This window comes from Haliaeetus albicilla, chromosome 20, assembly GCF_947461875.1.
Source record: "Haliaeetus albicilla chromosome 20, bHalAlb1.1, whole genome shotgun sequence".
Classification (NCBI taxonomy): Eukaryota; Metazoa; Chordata; class Aves; order Accipitriformes; family Accipitridae; genus Haliaeetus; species Haliaeetus albicilla.
The window spans coordinates 13,832,775-13,851,463 of record NC_091502.1 but is presented as its reverse complement, the minus strand read 5'-3'; the positions used below and the strand labels follow the sequence as shown (position 1 = coordinate 13,851,463).

The following is an 18,689-nucleotide window of genomic DNA, read 5'->3' as shown; positions in this document are numbered from 1 at the left end:
TTGGTTTGGGTTAGGACAAGATATACATGTATTTGTCCGTATATAGGGTCATCTGAAATGGCTGGGGACTGGAGTCAGTGATTCACATTATTCCTCCCTTGTGAATCTCCAGAAACAATCAGTATAGTAACATTATGGAGAATGGCATTGATAAAGAAATGATAAACTAGGACTCTGGGTATCATATCTATCACATAGGAGAAAAGGCCTGATAACAAAGAAGACATAACGCATATACATTTTTAGGAAGAACAATTCCTAGCTCCTCATATACTGGACATAATGTTCAATTTCTTTTCCTCTACCACAGTGTGCAAGAGGAATGTGTATAACCCTCAGAACATGCTTCTAGAAAACATGTAGGGACTTATCAAGTTACTCCTTTAGAAATGTCAACCTCAGGTGGCTGGGAACGGCAAACGAAGACTCAATTTCAAATTCAGATCCCCACATCTTGGCTGACTGAATTGCTTATGAATTCATAAAGCTAAAAATCTAAATTCTATTATTAATTAGAGCTGAACAGCACAGACATTAGAGATTCTTGGAGATAACTGAAAAAAGTTTTTACTCTTTCAAAATGTCATGTAATAAAATAGTATTCAAGAAGTTTGGGGTTAATTATGTCAGCAGTTACATTGAATTATCAATCAGAAATGCAGAGCAAACAGTTCACAAAACTTTAGAGTGTATCCATGTGGATTGCTGGCTGAAACTCAAATAAGAGGCAATCTTAATTCCTTTTGGCATCTGACGCTAGTGATTTCCTGCCAAATCAACAACTTTGTCCTTGTATTTCTGTGAAATTTCTTCCAGATCTGAAACTCTCAATTCAGTATCTGTGATCTAAGCTCAAATTAACTTTTTCCTAAAGAGGAAATTGGTCAGCTATATGGGTAACTGACTGAGATGTTGCAAACGTCATAAAGACATTTTTGCCTTTCTCAGAGCCTGTATTGGTTTTGCATGGCAAAGTTTTGGTAGCAGGGGAGCTACAGGGAGGGCCTCTGTGAGAAGCTGCTAGAAACTTCCCCTATGTCCAATACAGCCAATGCCAGCCAGCTCCAAGTCGGACCTGATTCTGGCCAAGGCTGAGCCAATCAGCAACAGTGGTAGCACCTCTGGGATAACAGATTTGAGAAGGGGAAAAAGTTGCTGCAAAATTGGGCAACTTCAGCCGGAGAGAGGAGTGAGAACATGTGAGAGCACCAGCCCTGCAGCCCCCCAGGTCAGTGCAGAAGGAGGGGAGGAGATGCTCCAGGCGCCGGAGCAGAGATTCCCCTGCAGCCCGTGGGGAAGACCATGGTGAGGCAGGCTGTCCCCCTGCAGCCCAGGGAGCTCCACGGGGGAGCAGATCTCCACCTGCAGCCCGGGGAGGACCCCACGCCGGAGCAGGGGGATGCCCAAAGAAGGCTGTGACCCATGGGAAGCCCACGCTGGAGCAGGCTCCTGGCAGGACCTGTGGCCCCGTGGAGAGAGAGAGGAGCCCACGCTGGAGCAGGTTTGCTGGCAGGACCTGTGACCCTGCGGGGGACCCACGCTGGAGCAGTCTGTGCCTGAAGGACTGCAGCCCGGGGAAGGGACCCACGCTGAAGCAGCTCATGAAGAACTGTAGCCCGTGGGAAGGACTCACGTTGGAGAAGTTCATGGAGAACTGTCTCCCATGGGAGGGACCCTACGCTGGAGCAGGAGAAGAGTGAGGAGTCCTGGCCCTGAGGAGGAAGGAGCGGCAGAGACAACGTGTGATGAACTGACCCCAACCCCCACTCCCTGTCCCCCTGCAGTGCTTGGGGGGAGGAGGTAGAGAAAATCAGGAGTAAAGTAAAGCCTGGGCAGAAGGGGAGGGCAGGGGGGAGGGGGGGAAGTGTTTAAAGATTTGGGTTTATTTCTAAGTATCCTACTCTATTTGATTGGTAATAAATTGAACTAATTTCCCCAAGTCGAGTCTGTTTTGCCCATGATTGGTGAGTGATGTCTTCATGTCCTTAACTCAACCCACGAGCCTTTCATTATATTTTCTCTCCCCTGTCCAGCTGAGGAGGGGAGTGATAGAGCAGCTTTGGTGGGCACCTGGCATCTAGCCAGGGTCAACCCACCACAGAGCCATGGCATGAGAATATAAAGAAATGTGTCAGAATAACTCCACTGCAAGCTGTTATTTTCACCACATATACCATGAGTATTTTCTCTCTCTTCTGTCACTGTACCCTATAGGGCCAAACCTGGAAAAAGAATGGATACTTTGTCTTGGTAGGAGGAGAAGAGATTTATAAAATTCCATCAATTTATACATAGAATGGACTCTGTTGATACAAAAACATTCTATATTGAAGCCATCCTATCCTGAAATTAAACAGTGAACATTTTTGTCTCCAAAAAACAGAAGAACCAAATTTTGAAGTATGAGTGAAGCACAAGGTAAGAAATGGCAACTGGTCAAAACGGTGGATTAGATTTTACATTTGCAGAATATAATGAAATAGAAAGTATCCAACATATAAATCACATGATGAGACAATTAAATAGTGACAGAGGAAGTGAAACCTTAAAGGATGTTTTCCCTTGAACCTTGACAATAATATCTACTCTGAAATAGCTTTTTTAGAATGTACAATGGTTCAAAATTACTTTAAGATCCAATAAATCATTGAAAAAAGAAAATGACAAATAGATAAATCACTGCTATAGCTGAAAACCAATTACTGAAGTATATTGAATCTCAAGGCGTGTTTTAAGACAAAAGTATTCATAAAAATCCTAGTCACTATACAGAAAAGTGAAAATTATATAACTGTTTTTTATTGTCCAGACTGAAAGAAATGAAAAATATGGCAAAACAAAAAAGGCCCACCTTTCTCCTCTCAGAGAACAATAAAAAAAACCCACAAAGAGCTCAGTCCTCTCTTTCAACCTTCCTCTTCCCCTTGAATCATTGTATGTGCACAGAATTTGACCTGCTAAAATCATGGATGTATTATCTAAGCATGTCAGTAATTTATACTCATGCTTCACCTTTGCCAGACAGGAATCTACATACAGATGATACGTGAGTTAATAAAATGCCATTACAAGATTTCACAGACTGACCTTACTGCAAGGAGCAATCCAGTAAGCCATTGAAAGGAATGGCAGTCCTACCGCAACAGCAAGAACAACCAGAAACTTCACTGCCATGGTCTGCTGCCGTAAACCTGACAAATTCTCATACCATATTGAGAGAAGTTGTTGCTGGCAGTTTGGGTGTGCTACAAACTGTAACAAAAAGAAGCACAAAAATAATACTGCTATGAGAATATCTTTTATTAAAATAACAGCTATATGAAGCGCATTAAGAACGTTGGAATAGCAACAACTCAGCTTATATTCAAAGGAGCATTAACAAGGATATAAGAAAAAGTTTTTTGATGAGCAAAGTCTCCGAGCATGCAGGCATGTTGCTATCAGCAACAATAAATCCTTTAGTTTAAAAAACTATCATTTTACTGACACTGTGTTCCATCACAAAGTATTAATTTCCACCTAAGGGTAATTAAACATAAACTTTATCTGGGCAAACTCTACTTGTTTCTGACATTTATAATTTTCAAGTTACTACTTCAGAAATTCCAAAACTTTAAGTCTTTCTGTTCTGCAAAGGATGCTAGTCTTTAGTTATGAAAGAAAGAATACGCCATATTTTTGCATGCTAACATGGAAAATGCCATTTTTTTCAGCTGGCATAAGAAAACAGCTGTCACTTTTGCAGAAAATCAGCTAAGGACTATTTATAACTAGGTTCTGGAATCTCTTGGACAAACTCTGCAAAACCAAGAAGTTTAGCCCATAACCCTCTTTTCTGTCAAAACCTCTGGAGAGTATAAGAAGCATCTTACAAAGGTAGATAATAATTAACAGTGGATTCTTGTGCACTGTCAATTTTTAAGTCTAGACCTGGAAATACAATTAAAAATTTAACTTAATCTAGTATTTTTTTTCTAGAATAGTTCTCTATATTTAAAGCATGACTGGCTGAAGGTGCAAGAAATGTCTTTATTCAGGCAAGAGAAAGTGTTGAAGGAAGTTCACATCGAAGGAAGGATTAAGACTCAAATACTATGAAGGACAAGGTCAATGTGATATCTTCTCTTCAAAAGTTGATTCAGTTCTCTTTAGTGACTGTAGCTTGCCAAGTGTTTTGCACGTTTCTGTTTGTATGCTGGAAGGTGCTCTTCAGTCAAAACGGTTTTCTTCTCTTCCCTTCATGAACACATAAATACTCCTCACATATAAATGTTTTAGGTGTCCCCCAGAGATGTGAACTCAATTTTTTGAAAAAATCTGCAAATCTTCCCTGATAAATTAGGTATGTATATTCAATCCATACTGGATTTTTAAGAGTCCTGATTCCCTATCTTTTTTTTTTTTTGGCTAAAATAAGATATTTTTTATTTTCACAGTGTTCATCTGATCCATTTCATGATGTAGGAAAAGTTTTATCAAAGGTCTTGCTGCTCTGTCAGGAGATAGCTCTACTTTAGGCTAACCTGCCTTTGAAGTATATTCCTGAGCTGTATCTTCTTCATCTTCGGTTGTACAAACTTCATCACACAAATAATTTCTCCCTGGTTCACGCACATGTCACCTAGAACTTGGAAACCTATATTATCCGAGAGAAGTTTTCTGGGTGATTCAAAGGTCTTGGTGCAGCTACTAACTCAGCTGGTTTCAATGAGCTCTTTTCAGATGCAGACCAGAGTATTAAACTGACAGTAGAAATGAAAGTAAGCCAAAGAAGGGATGATATCTTCTGTATTCGACACTGGCTGGAGCCTGCTGTTCTTCAGAAGTGAGAACCACAGTACTATTACTCCTAGATTGTGTCTCTGATCCTCTAGACAGACAAATACATGTTTTCTGAGAGGTATGCAGTTTCACTGAGTTTTCTCAACCTTCTGAATAAGACACAACAGCTTGACAAAAATGTGTATCAATATTTGTTATCATGCAGTGCACAGGACTGCTGTGCAATGCTCTGGTTTTTATTAAATCTTACACTTCTCCAGGCTGCAGAAGTAGTGCAAATTTCTTCCATCTTTTTTTTTAAAATAGATTAAAACTAAAACCAAGTAAATATCTACAAATTTTGCATATAGGTACACTTTTTTTTAGAGCCATTTACTCTCATACTCACTGTGACCAGTATCCACCCTGAGTATCTGCTTCTTGTTTGTATGGCAAGCTATCTGGGGCAAGGATTCTTTTGTTTGTAAAATACACTGTGCAGAAGGGCCCAAATGTTCATTTAAGTGTCACAGGCTACCAAAACATAAACATTTAAAAATAGCACAATTTAATACCACTATCATGACACGTCTGATCAACATAATTGCTTACTTTTTTAACTTCATACTTAATGGCGAGTTTTAAGCGGCTAAGGCTGGGGCGACCATGTTCTCCATTGTTATGGCTCATCTCTATATCACCATTCAAAATAGCTTCCACTTCTTCTGTATTTCTGCACAAATCAAGGAGTCCAACTACAAAATCCTTGCATTGCATAGACAATTTCTTGTAATCATTCTAGAAAAGAAAAGAAGAAAGAACACAACTTGCTGTTTAGACTTAACACAGGAGAAATAGTTCTACATCCCAGCTACACATCTGTAGGCATCAATAGTGTGTTTGCATCTTGTTATGTTTTTTTCTGGTAGATTAACAGCACTTTGTTATCAGGCATCTACTTCCCCTGAATGTTCAAACAGTAGGATTCATCTCACCTTGGTTACCTTGGACATCTACATTATCAATTTTTACACCTGAGTAACTTCTCTAGACTTGCTTTAGAGCCAATTGAAAGTAAAAACCCACTTTCAGAAATACTGTATGACATATTTTAATGACTATTTCAAGTTGAGATGAATAGCACAGGGAAAATTTTTCCATTCCCTGACTGTCACAGAAGTCTAGATAACTAGCTCAGATGTAGACAGTCACACTGTAGAGATCTCAATTAGACGAGTATCCTACAGAGAACACATCTAAACAACTTCCCAACTTTCTTGAGAATTACATAAATATATTGAATTTTCTTAGGCCTTGAATTACTCTTGTAAATCTTATCTTTCTCATTTTCAAACATCTCTTTTAGCTTGAAAACACAAGATTTGATTGCTGTTTTCCAGCAACAGCGTCAGCAGTGCTACAGATGGCATGGTGATACCACAACTCTAACTTAAACTCAGTGCTCTCTAGCTCAAATATCTCAGGACAGACTTCACCATGTGAGCCAAAATGTTGATCTACAACTGCAGGTTCAGTTGCTTATTGCTTTAACTACCAAATATTCTTCTCAGTCACTGTTTTCCAAAAGGCGTAAGTCAAAACAGAAAAAGATTTTTTGATCATTGCAATTCACAGTTAGTTAAGCACTCCTTACTTGCAGCTGTGTTTGGGTCATAAAAGATGAATATAGCTACACCGATAGGGAGTTAGATGGATATAGATATAGATGTATACCTAAAGCTAAAAAATGTGTACAGATATATTGCCCCTGGCCTAGATCTTACAAGAGATTTACTCATACGTGTGTCATAAAATTCTGGTATTTTTGTGATCTCTGCTAACTTTAATGTCTTAAAAAGATGAAATGACTGTAGAACTTTCCCCAAACAAAAGAATGAAAAAAACTTCAACCACCCCACACCATACAGGACTGCTCAAGAAGTCTCTATTTCATGTTCAAAGTAACCGTCTATGAATGCTTTTATTACAGTGACACATTTCCCCCTCTTCTAGTCTGTTCTTCATAGCATTCCTCCTTCTCCCACTCTTAGTCTCTGTTTAGTCCCTTCTTTTTAATTACTTTCTTCATACTAACTGCCATCTAATGTACACCCTGGAAGAGAAACTGTTATTTTGATTATACAGAATACCCTAATTTATTTGCCAAGGGTGTACTTCATCCATGTTTGTGCTTTATTACCCACAATACCACAATACCAGTTTATTACTTGGATATATTAAGGGATTGCATCCAAATTTTACATTTCACTTTACTTAGATGGATGCAAACATTCATGGACAAATAGTTATAGACACTATTGTATGTCTACATAAAACTGCTAGTGATTTATTTTTTTAATAACGTAACATAAGCAAGATAGCTCAGATCTGTTATAAAAGAGAAAGGAACTTTAGTGTCATTTCTCTACAAAGACAACAGAAGCTAAATACCAAAACTAACCATTTCAGGACATGCTGTATAATTTATTATTGTATTATTTATTTTCCCTCTCTTCAGAAGAATAACAAGAGAGATTAACCAAAATCCTGACTTCTTGGTACTACAGAAAGACAGTTTTTGAGAGTAATACATCACCTTCTGTTTGGCTTTCATTTTTGTAGCAGCAGCTAAGACAAGATTCAGTATTCAATCATTTTAACACATAAATGTCCTCTTCAAAATGAAAAGTAGCCATTTGAGTTTCACAGACAAAGGAAAATCAGTCACCCTATGCACCCTTGTACAATTAGGTACCACGAGCTGTTCCAAACTGATATCTGATCCTTGAACATCAAATGAAAAAAGGAGTAATTTTCAACAAATTTAGGAACAAAATATTTTGGCCTTCAAAAATAACTATTACAAAATATTGTTATATATTTGTAATATATTGGTATGTGCATATTTTCTGGTAGCAGATACATATATACATGCATACTCACACACACTCTTCATCAGTATTTTCCAGCTCTGGTGACTGAGACATGACATGGGTTTTCAAAACAGTATGTGAGGAGACCATTACTCCATGGTGGAGTCCAATGCCTTTGGGTGGTCTCAAAATAAAAGTCATACATGATAATTTATTCTAATGAAGAATATGATTTTTTTCTGAGTGTAGTCCTATTTACCAGAACAAATACTGAATGAGCACTTTTTAAATAGCCAGATACCCCCATTCATGCTTTGCAGAATTATCCCTTCTGAATTTAGGTTTATACATGGTATCACAGTATATATTAGCACCCAGTAAATTAATGCATAAACTCCATCAGTTTATTTTCTCATTTGCAAATGCAATAAACCAGCTTCCCCTCCTGTGAAATACTGCCACAGCTGTGATCAGTGGTGGTTCCTGAACTGGAATGTCCTCAGCAGTCAGGTTACAGCAAACGAGCTTTGGGGAATTGAGCGGTGCCCAGCATCACCACCTCCGCCCCAGCCGCAGCACAGGATGGTAGTAACACAGCAGAGTGAGCTGAAGGCAACACACATCCCTCCTCCAGTTCAGTTTGCTGTCTTGAGATGTATTCCCTTATGAAGAATTTATCCTTTCAGGGAAGGTTATGGAAGACAGATGGGGTGATAATGTCTTAAACTGCTACGTGAAGATTTGTCAGGGTCTGAACACAGGGCAGGTAGCTCTAGTCACACAACTTTGTTTCTGAGAAATCAGGTGTGTTAACTTGCAGAGACTACTGCACGGGCTGCCTTTTGTCCCTTGTCTCCTTGGTCCACTTAAATGTGTAGTGACAGCGAAAATGATCAGTAGACTCTTCTCATGTCTCAGTGTCTCTCTGTCACACATGCACAGAAAGTTCCCCCTCCCCCAGAGTCTCACAAGTCTCTTGTCACTAATGTGAGCCAAGGGAACACGGTAATTTGTTTGACTTGTTTTTGAAAATGGCCAAAGGCACACGGATAACTCCGTGAGTTCTCCTTTACTGCAAATTGTAAACTTAATGAATTAAAAAAGCAGTCCTGGGAGACTTGGGAAGGTAGTTAGCAATTAAATTACAGTTGGAGGCTCTAAAAAGAATCAGCTCTTAATTCTGAAATAAAGCATGCGTGTGCTTTATTTTACACGTGACATTGGTTCAGGGCTCCTCAGCAGTTTAGGAAAAAACCAGTTTTGCTAAAATTTGCCACACCAAGGATGATGGGGCAGCACTGGCTGCTCCCACCCTGCACATGGAGGGTGATGATTTGGGGTGAGCGCTGGGGGGGGTGAGGAAGCAGGGGGACAAGATGCTGGTGGCAGAGGAATGACAGGAGGGGTAGGGGTGACAGCGGCTGCTGCTGAGAGGGGTCACCTGCCCTTTCTGGTAGGAGCAGCCATAGACTGTCTTGGCGTCCCAGGTAGGGGAGCAAGCAGGCCACGGTCACTCTGAACACCTCAGCTGACTACGATTTGCCTTACCTCTGACCGTGTAAGCAGGAGAGCATGGCCAGGAGAGCAGGACAGCATCACCACAGCCGTTTCTCCCAGAAGAAAGGGGCCTTCTCCCGGCAGGCTCCTGTGACCAGCACAGGCTCCTGCTGTCCCCCAGACTGTGCCCGGGATGAAAATGCTCTCAGGACGGAGGCTGGCGCCGAACCCCACAGACGAGAGGGAGCAGTGCTCCAGACCGCATCCCGGCCCTGCTTCGGGAACCACAGAGGCCAAGGCCAGAAACACAGGTACTGCTATACGAGGACTTCGGATTTCAAAGTGCCTTGTGAATGTAAGTGGGACCTAAATGCTCGATTTAGGCATCTTAGTAGGTAGGTAAACACATAATTCCCCTTACAAAGGTGGCTCTTACTCCTTCAGTGCCTCAGCTCTTCTTCTCTAAAAGGTGGTGTTACCTTTTCTTTAAGAGAGCTGACAATAGCCGTAATGAAGACTGGGATCTGATTTCTGTAATGGGGATTGTGTAAATGAAAACAAACAGAAAATCAGACTTTGAGGTGATAAATTGAATTTTGCTTCTCATCAGAAAAGCAAACTCAGATGACCTTATTAGGGGTATTAATTTACAGCAAACAGTAACATACCTATGTTTAATTTAAAAATACATTTTCCACTCCATCCCATTAAACAATAAACCAGTCTGTTGCCATTATAGCTGCAGTGGACTTTGTACTAAATGAAAATCGGATCCATTTTGAACAGCACTGGGCCACAGCTGTCCCTCTCAAAACTCCAGGCCACATCTCTGCAGGACAACATTTGTCAGATATCATCTACATCCTTAGGAACATAGTAGAGATATTAGCTCTAAGGTTGGCAAACAATTTAGATGACAGAAAATATGAGCACAATCCCCCAAAATAAAAATATTATATATATAAAACCTTGTAAAGCTGCACACGTAGCCATGTCATAAAAAGCTAAATTAAATGGCATTCAGAAAATCCTGAAGATCTCAGAATTACTCAGGAAGTCTGAATTAGCTGTTTGCTTGGTACAGAAATATTGCTACACTGTGCTTGACACATCTGTCCAGTTAGTCTTCCTTCAGAAGTCATCTACCTTTTTCTGATTTTACTCCTAATAAAGAATGATCCTCCAAAACACTTGTAAAAACAATACCTTAACCAAATACAACAGGCATGTAATGCTAGATGATACCACTACAGAGGTTTGAAGCAAAGAAAGGAGTTTACTCCAGAGGATGGTGGTTTCTGCTGATTATGGCGTTTCCTATTGTGTGTGAATCGTGTTATCTCTAACATTAACTGATGGTGTAAGACAGGAGAGAGAAGTAATTTATAAGATAGTCATGAAACAACTAGCATCACATTTGAGGATTAACCCCTTCCATTGCCTCTGAGGAAGACCTGGGAATTATCTGTGGTGTTGGAGGCATCCACTAGGGAGCTCCCCTGCAACAATACCCTGTCAGCATTATAAAATAGGTGACTTAAAATAGTGTATTACCAGAAAGTTCAATTTTCATTTAGGTAAGGTTTGAAATACTTTAAACAGCTCAGGCAAACCCTAGGTGGAGCTAAAGCTTTGTCATGTCCAGCTAATCTATGTGCTAAAAATATACTTTTTTTGATTACACTAACATGTGTAACACATTTTTATGAAAACCACATTTTTATGCAGGGACTATACCATCTGGATAATTGTAGCAAACTCCTGAAATAAAGGGCGGGCAACAATTTTTAGATAAATTGCTGCAAGTAGGGATATGAGCTTGCAGGAGCATAAACAAGCCCAGACTCAGTAAAGATGACAGCGTCCATTTCCTGCAACTTGTACACACAACCTTTGTACTGCATGCACTGAACCTAAGCCTGGTACTTCTCAGTCAAGCCCCCAGCCGCTCTAGATATGGTAAATGTTATCATTTATCAATAGTGTAAATGTTAACTCTCGTCAATGCACGTATAAATGTACTCCATGGTCTTTAATATTTATCCAGAATGACCACATGATTTTAGTACCTACAAAAACATTCCCCAAAGACCTTATGTTGCCAACTGCCTGCTCCTGGTGTAACCTTAAATTAAGGGAGAGTTAAATTTCCGTGTTGCCTTGTGCTCCTGATCCTCATTGCTCCTATTCACCTTCACTCTAAAGATTATGTACGTCCCCAGCAAACCTTGGCTGATTAACACTCAGCAACACAGAGCTGCTCTGTCTCTTGTCTAGCCTCCTGTTTCTGCTGCGGGACAGCATCTCAAAATCTCTGTTGCAATTCTTTATACAACACTACACTAGAAGTGGAGCTCTAATTTTAGAGAAGGCACAGAGACAAAAGAGAAACGAAAAAAACGTAAGTCACTCAGAGATGAGCCAGGTCACGCCGAGAAAGGATCTCCTCACAGCACTTCAGGGGAAGCTGCAGAAGCTTGCTCTCTGAACCAGCCCACCTTTCCTCACCCGTGTGTTCCATTCCCTGCCCGGCGGCAGCAGGGGCAAATGCTGCGCTCCCAGTTCATCTCACCGGTTGCGTACTGCAGCATACATTTGAAGGACACTTCTTGCTGACTGTTCCAGATGATGATTTTATTTATCTTTATAATAATCTTAGCTTGTGTCGCTCCAACTGCGGTAAACGGAGCTATGCAGTCCCTACAAATGAGACGTGCTATTTATCTCAACATAGCCGTGAACTTAACAGGCTGCATTTATGGTGTATGAAAAATGTTTTTCTGTTCTGTTCTAAATTTACTCCCCTTTAAGTTAATCAAGTGCTTTTGTTCACATCTTCAGCAGCTGCTAAAGAGAAAGAAACAAGAGTATGTGGTTAAAATACTCTTCTCTGAACTGTACATGAAAGCAGTGGATGAAATATCAGATTTCTGCTAGGGACTTCATGGGGCAGACATTCATTCTCTGCATTAAGCTGAAATGCTCTTCCCAACATTTTGTCTTATTGATACAAAATAAAATTTCTCCTCTGCTCCTATTCCAGCTGTTTAGCTGCTGTTTTTAAGATCCCCTTACACATTCCTCCTCCTTCTTTTCCCTCTCCAAGAAATATTTCAGCTTCTTTCAACAGACTGGTGCCACAAAGATACACCTATAAGCACTAGTCAGGAGTAATTCATTCAGAATTGCAGCATGTCAGCTCAGGTTGGCTGAGCAGAAACAGGTTCATGGCCTTGCGAACTGTGTCACTGCTAAGAAGATTAACATTAAATATTGATCATGGCAACTTCAAACTCTTCCTAACACAATGTTGGAAATTATTCTATTACTGCTTTGGAAGGGGTTTGATCTCCTGCTAGTGAACTCTACATATCTTGCTCTGTCACAGTAGTTATCATATAGTAGCATCTGCTTTCAACAGGGTCCCATAAAGTAAACCCAGTCCAAAGGATTTTAGCCAATCTAAGTCATAATTAATACTGCCAATGTTTGCACAAGGCCTGACTTTGCATTTACTCAGAGCAGAAAGCTTACATTCTTACTGTCTTAAGACAAATAAACTGTGGTAAATGTTTTTGTAGGTTGTGCACCATTGTATCTACAAAAAACCCCCAAACCCAAAGAACACTCATGCTTGAAGGATCTAAGGGCCCTTGAATCTCGGGGTCTCAACTATTAAGTTTTTTTTCAAAATCATGCATTTGTGAAACATTAAAAATTCTATATAACACTGACAAACTCTTTAACTTCACAGAGTTCACATACAACTAAGTACAAATAAGTAAAAAAGAGGAAGAGGTGAGTAGAAATACCAGACAAAAGCAGTACATTAAAAAAGAAAAAGAAGGACATTATTTAGAGTCCTTTCTGTGAATAAATGCAGAACATTACCAGGAGTGAGAAAGCTTTCAGTCCAACAACGAGAAAATAATGAGAATGCATGAGGGTTTAATAGAATCCTGCAATTTGTCTTGCGTAAGTGACCAAACTGTATCACTTTAGTCTCCTCTTTCCCCTGTCCTAAGCCAGCTTCACCCGTGGGTTTGAAGGGCCTTCTTTACTATCCTGTCTGATAGAAAGTGGAAAACGAGTTCACTGCCACATTCTACATAAGCAGTGTGAATTACAATCAGCACACAGCAATAAGACATTCCCAAAGATTTAAAGTTTCCATTAATTAAACAATTACATATTTTCCCATGTTATCCTGCTGATTTATGAAGAAGATGCTGATCTCTTACTGCTCAAGGAATGGGAGAAAGACCTTTGCTTGAACTTTGCAATTCTGTGTCTGTCAGAATCAGTATCCCTCTACTCACCTTAAACTCTTTTTCAATGTTGGCAAGCACAGCCAGCTCATTGCTGAGCTCTAAGGCAGTCATTACAGGGTCCTCACTGGACAAAGACAGATAAGCAGGGCTGGCCAGACCTTTGTAGGCATTGATTCTGGATCTAGAATGGCTGAAAGAGTCATGCTTTTGTTTCTGATTGCATTCACTGCACTTGCAGAAATAGTCATGTGGCCTATCGATCCGAGCTCCTTTTCTCAGCAGAGTGTGGACAATCTCATACTCATGGCAGTGAGCGGCCAGAATGATCGGTGTAACATCATGGGAAAAACGTGTGCCATCTTCATCGTATGCGTAGAAGTCATCGTGCTGGAGCTCTGACTGGCTAGGACTCAATGCAAGCCTCTTGCCTTCAGCAAATGCGGGATGGTTTAGGATGGCTTCCACTATCCGAACGTAACCTTTGCTAATAGCCAAAAGCAAGGCATCCCCAACCCGAGACAGGTTCTCCCTCTTCAGCAGAAGTTCTGTGATCTCCAGGTGCTCATTGGCAACTGCCAGCTGCAAGGCATTCTGCCCCATATAGTCCACACAGTTCACATTGAGCGAGGGACATTCTTCCAGCATTTTGCGAATCACTGGAATATTTCCATATTCTGCTGCATCCAAAAAGCGCTCCTCCTCAAGAGAAAGGCTTGTTGAGTGGTCATTAAACATATATGCTGGCCCTCGACTGGCCTGCCTCCTCCCCTTCTCCCGGAGAATGGTCTGTCGTCGTAGCGCTAGTCTATTCTCGTTGCCTCGGCTGTGTGGAAGTAGAGAAATTATTAGTTCTGTTTTATGCAAGGGCATACGCATTTTACATAATAATTAATAAAAATATTTTAATCATTTTTCTGCTGCATATTTTTAATGCACCAGGGAGACCCAAAACCCTGACGTTGATGCATTTTGTAATCACTGTACCTACACAGCCCTGGAATCAGTAGCCAGCTACACTTTATTTCAACATGAAGAAAAAGCCCTAGTCAATCATCATTTAAGACTACACTTTTTTCCCTATTTTGTCTTTCACTGCTTTTGCATAATTTTTAGTGAAGTTGGATTGTAATTCATGTTACGTTGGTAGCATAACAGTTTTAAAGGTAAGGTTCTTTCTCAGCTTTACACAGACACCCCCTCTCTGCTTTTCCAGCACTCTTCTATCCAAATTTCTCATCATCATTTGGTATCCCACACATCCCTCTGATATGTATGATCACTTCATGAAAAAAGTGCTTCTTATTTTAATCTAGAAAAGAAGAAAGCATTATAACATTTTTACATGCTAAGATTTCACTTTCTGCTTACAAGAACATGTCCAACATTCAGCTAAGTTTGAAAACTACTTCAAGAGTGAAACCACATTTCCTCTGGATGAATGTCCTCCTGACACCTTTGCTAGATCTAGCAGATATTTTGAAGGCCTTCACTGGAACAGCTGGGTATCAAAAAAAAGAACATCAGATCTCCAGTTCATTGTTTAAATATATATTTTAAATACAAAGATGACCTGGAGAATACTGATGACATGCAATGACTGCCTCAGTCCAGAGACAGCTGGTATCAACAGCACAAGGGAGTGAGAATAGCCCACAGCTGCTCAGCTGGTAGGAGGAGTCCCAGTGACACCACATGAGCCTAGGTGCCCTCAGGTGGCCCTTCTGAAAGCCACCATCCCCTCAGAATGCCATTCATCCAAAGCTCTTTACTTGGTCTATCTTGGTGCTAAGTCACAGCTCAGAGTGAAGACAAGTCATGGCGTGAAAGGAGTCAGCAGTCATGGGATGAGGGACGAGGGATTGCACAGGACAGCAGGGCACACAAACACGGGAACGGTCTAAATTCCCTTCTGCCTCAGAAAAGCAGGCAGGCTGACTTCACTTGCTCTTATTATTCTTACCCCCATCACTACTTCAGCAATTATCTAACTTACATTCTGGATCTGGTTTTCTCCTCTTCACCCTGCTGATGTTTTTCTGACATCTATAATTGAATGCTCAGTCATAAAGTGAACCTGAACAAGATAAAAGCATATCGACTACACTGTACAACATCCATTACTCCCCATCTCCACCATCCTTTTCATTACTACAGTTCATAACCTTGATATCCTATTTATTCCTCCACTCAGTGGCTTGCCAACAAAACCTGCTGATTCTTGCTTCATGATAGCGCTGAAATGTTGTCCATTCTTCTACTTCTACTACTGAAACCCTTAGCCATTCCTCACCTCTCATATTAATGAATTACCTCATTGATAATTATTAATTATTAAAATATAAATTGAACCATATCAAAGCTAAGTTAGCTGAGGGATGTTACAAAATATGCTACATGCTCTTTAACAAGAAGAAAATCTAATTCTTTACTCTATTATTTCAGTCAACTAAGATTCCAATCCTCAATAGAAAATCAATTGCAAATAATTTTATCTCCTAGAATTACTCTGCTAAACTACATAATATTTACTACAACTTCATATTTTTTTCTTTTTGAATGGTAGCTTAATGATTCTTTACATACATATCCTCAAATACACTTCACTATTTTCAGTATTTCCCACAAAATAATAACGATGAGCAATATTTTACTCATTAAATACTAATGAATATGAATTTAAGTATTTAAATGACAGTAAAAAAATCAGTCCTTTATGACTCAAAATGTCTTCACAAAGAGTAACATTACAAGATACTAATTCTTCTAGATTGTTTACATTTAACTTTAGTGTAAATTTCCTTTTTGTCCTTTGCCTTCTCAGTTCCAGAGATACAGTCCTCTTCGGCGTTGGAAATGCTTCAAATTGCCAAAGTCTTAAATCTAGAAGGACAATTTTTTTGCAACATAATCACAGGTATGTAATGTGGAATAATAAAAATTGACAACTGTAACATCGTTCAATATGCAGACAGTACTAATACCATGCTACAATGGCAAGTTTACAGCCTTAGTTTGGACTATGTCTATCATTTCATTATATGGAATAAAGTTAGATTCCATCCTCCTCTCCTCCTCAAGGTCTCTACAAAGGTTGTCTCAGTTACCGTGGGTTCAAACCATATGAGAGAGTGTGGATATATGCTAATGTCTTAGAGTTGAATATGCTATATGGCTGGTTGAAATTTTTCCATGCATATTTCCAGATATTTTAAAATTAAAAAAAATTACATTTGTTGAAAACCGAGCCTTTGGAGAGGTTTCAAAAAACCATGAAAACTGGAAGAATGAAAATGTTACCGGCATTAGTGACAATATTGGTGCCAAAACCTGAATTTCACTAAACAGAAGACAGTCTTTTGATGTATCTACAAATGTTTTACCGTAAATGCATGTACTAAATTGGAACAGGGATGAAATGATAGAAAGGGGATATCACAGCAGAGAAAGCAAATGCCAGACTCTCCAGTTTTGAAAGTCATACCTTAAAGGACTGTAATCTGGTTCTGAAAAGCTTCTTCAAACATGGAATATGAGATTGTATTGGTAAGGTGAAAATCAGGTGGGAGACAGGAAAGAGAAGGAAGTTAAAGACAACATGAGAGGGGGAAATGAGAAAGAAAAGAATGTAAGGGAAATTTTAAAACCTGCTGAGTTTTAAGATTTATGCCCTGAAAAACTCTTAAGAGATGACCATAGCAAGACCATAGGGAGACAAGTTCCCTAATTTCCACAACAGAGGTAGTTCTCAGAAAATAAAGGACTCAAATACCCCAATTAAGTTAATCCTACAGTCAAGGGTTTTAATCAGGCTACATTTATAGCTTCCTGGGGAAAAAAAAAAAAAGGCTCAGTGTAATAATCATAAAATTTTGAGAAAAAATGTTTAGTTGATTCTGATCAACTGATCAGAACTGGTTTTCATTCACCATTGCCTTTGTATATCCAAATCGTGCAATGCTTGGAAAAAAATACAATTTTATAGTGAAATGAACTAGAGCTAAGGTAAAAACAAACAGTACATAGTATAGTTATCTGTCTTGTATATGTATGCTTCTAACAAATTTAATTAAACATGGTTTGCTTTTAGAGCTTAACTGATAAAAATTAAAGTTTCTCTAATGTAAAAGAACAAATGTATAAAAAATGGATACAAAAACTTTGTACTGTTTTTAAGACTTTCTACAAATGTGACGTCATGGGAGTTCAGTGAATTGTGAATTGCTACTCTTTCTTAGTAAATATTTAAAAAACAAGTATATTTGTGTTGGACAGTTGTCAGTAAGATATAGAAAAGTTGTTTTAATGATTCTTTTCTTCTCCTGAACTTTTAATGAATGATCATATTGTTTCTTTGACGCATACTGCTTTGCACTTTTTCTATTCTGTAGTTGAGTGTATAAATGCAAGAAGCTAGTAAAATCATCATAGGAGGCAGCCCTAAACAAGTAGGAAGAATAAAGCATGATTTGGTCAAAAAGAGCATTTGCAGATGAAATATAGATAAGAAGGGTGACATTTAAAAATTATTACTTTAAAAAGGAATACTTTTGAGGTGGTTTTTCAGTTTAGAAAAATATAGCAAGCTTACATGATTCAACACATCTATACAGGAAAAGTAGGATAAATATAAAATAAAAAGCATATAGCTTTTTTTTTGAGCTACACTTCCACAGTTCATAGGATTTCTATTTATTACTAATAAAAAAGTTTCTTTTCAAAATTAATTTACACATAAAACTAAAGATTGCCTTGCTGGCATTTAAATATTGTTGTTTGAAAGAAGACATGTTTTTCTACTAATGATTTGGAAAAACTATTTATTACAAAATACCAAATAATTAAATGAATTATTATATGTAATAGTTATATGTAGATATAGTTGTGCTTGCATCATTTAGATTGCTTTGATATTATATAGTTAACCTCTTATTTGACTTATATTTGACTTGCATTTCATTTTCCTACTTCTTTCACAGTATGAGTAATAATGCTGTTTGGATTCCACAGGGCTAAGCAAGTTGGCATAGCAAAAGAGGAAAGCATCCACCTCTATCTGAGAAGCCACTGTGCAATTTAGCTCTTGACTTGAATAAACTGTTACAATCAGGTTTTTTTGGAGTTGGTCAGTTTCTCTTTAAATTTTTTTGTCTCAAATGTAACCACTATCACACTAATAAAATGCAAGTTTCATTGTTCAAATGAATGGTACTTCTTTTCAGTGTTTGCTATGGAGTCAGACAACTCCAGCTGAAATGCAATAGCAGGACATGTTCTACAGCAGGTTAAC

At 38.9% G+C, this 18,689-nt stretch overlaps 1 protein-coding gene across 1 annotated transcript in view; it reads right to left on the bottom strand.

Annotated features, from left to right (window-relative positions):
* The window catches only part of TRPC6 (transient receptor potential cation channel subfamily C member 6), a 107,964-nt gene that overhangs the window by 28,906 nt on the left and 60,369 nt on the right, over positions 1 to 18,689 (bottom strand). Inside the window, exons 2-4 of the mRNA XM_069808327.1 lie at positions 13,451 to 14,225; positions 5,374 to 5,559; positions 3,088 to 3,252 (exon numbers count right to left, since the gene is read on the bottom strand). Of these exons, the coding sequence (XP_069664428.1) occupies positions 3,088 to 3,252; positions 5,374 to 5,559; positions 13,451 to 14,225 (1,126 nt within the window). The remainder of the gene's footprint in view (positions 1 to 3,087; positions 3,253 to 5,373; positions 5,560 to 13,450; positions 14,226 to 18,689) is intronic.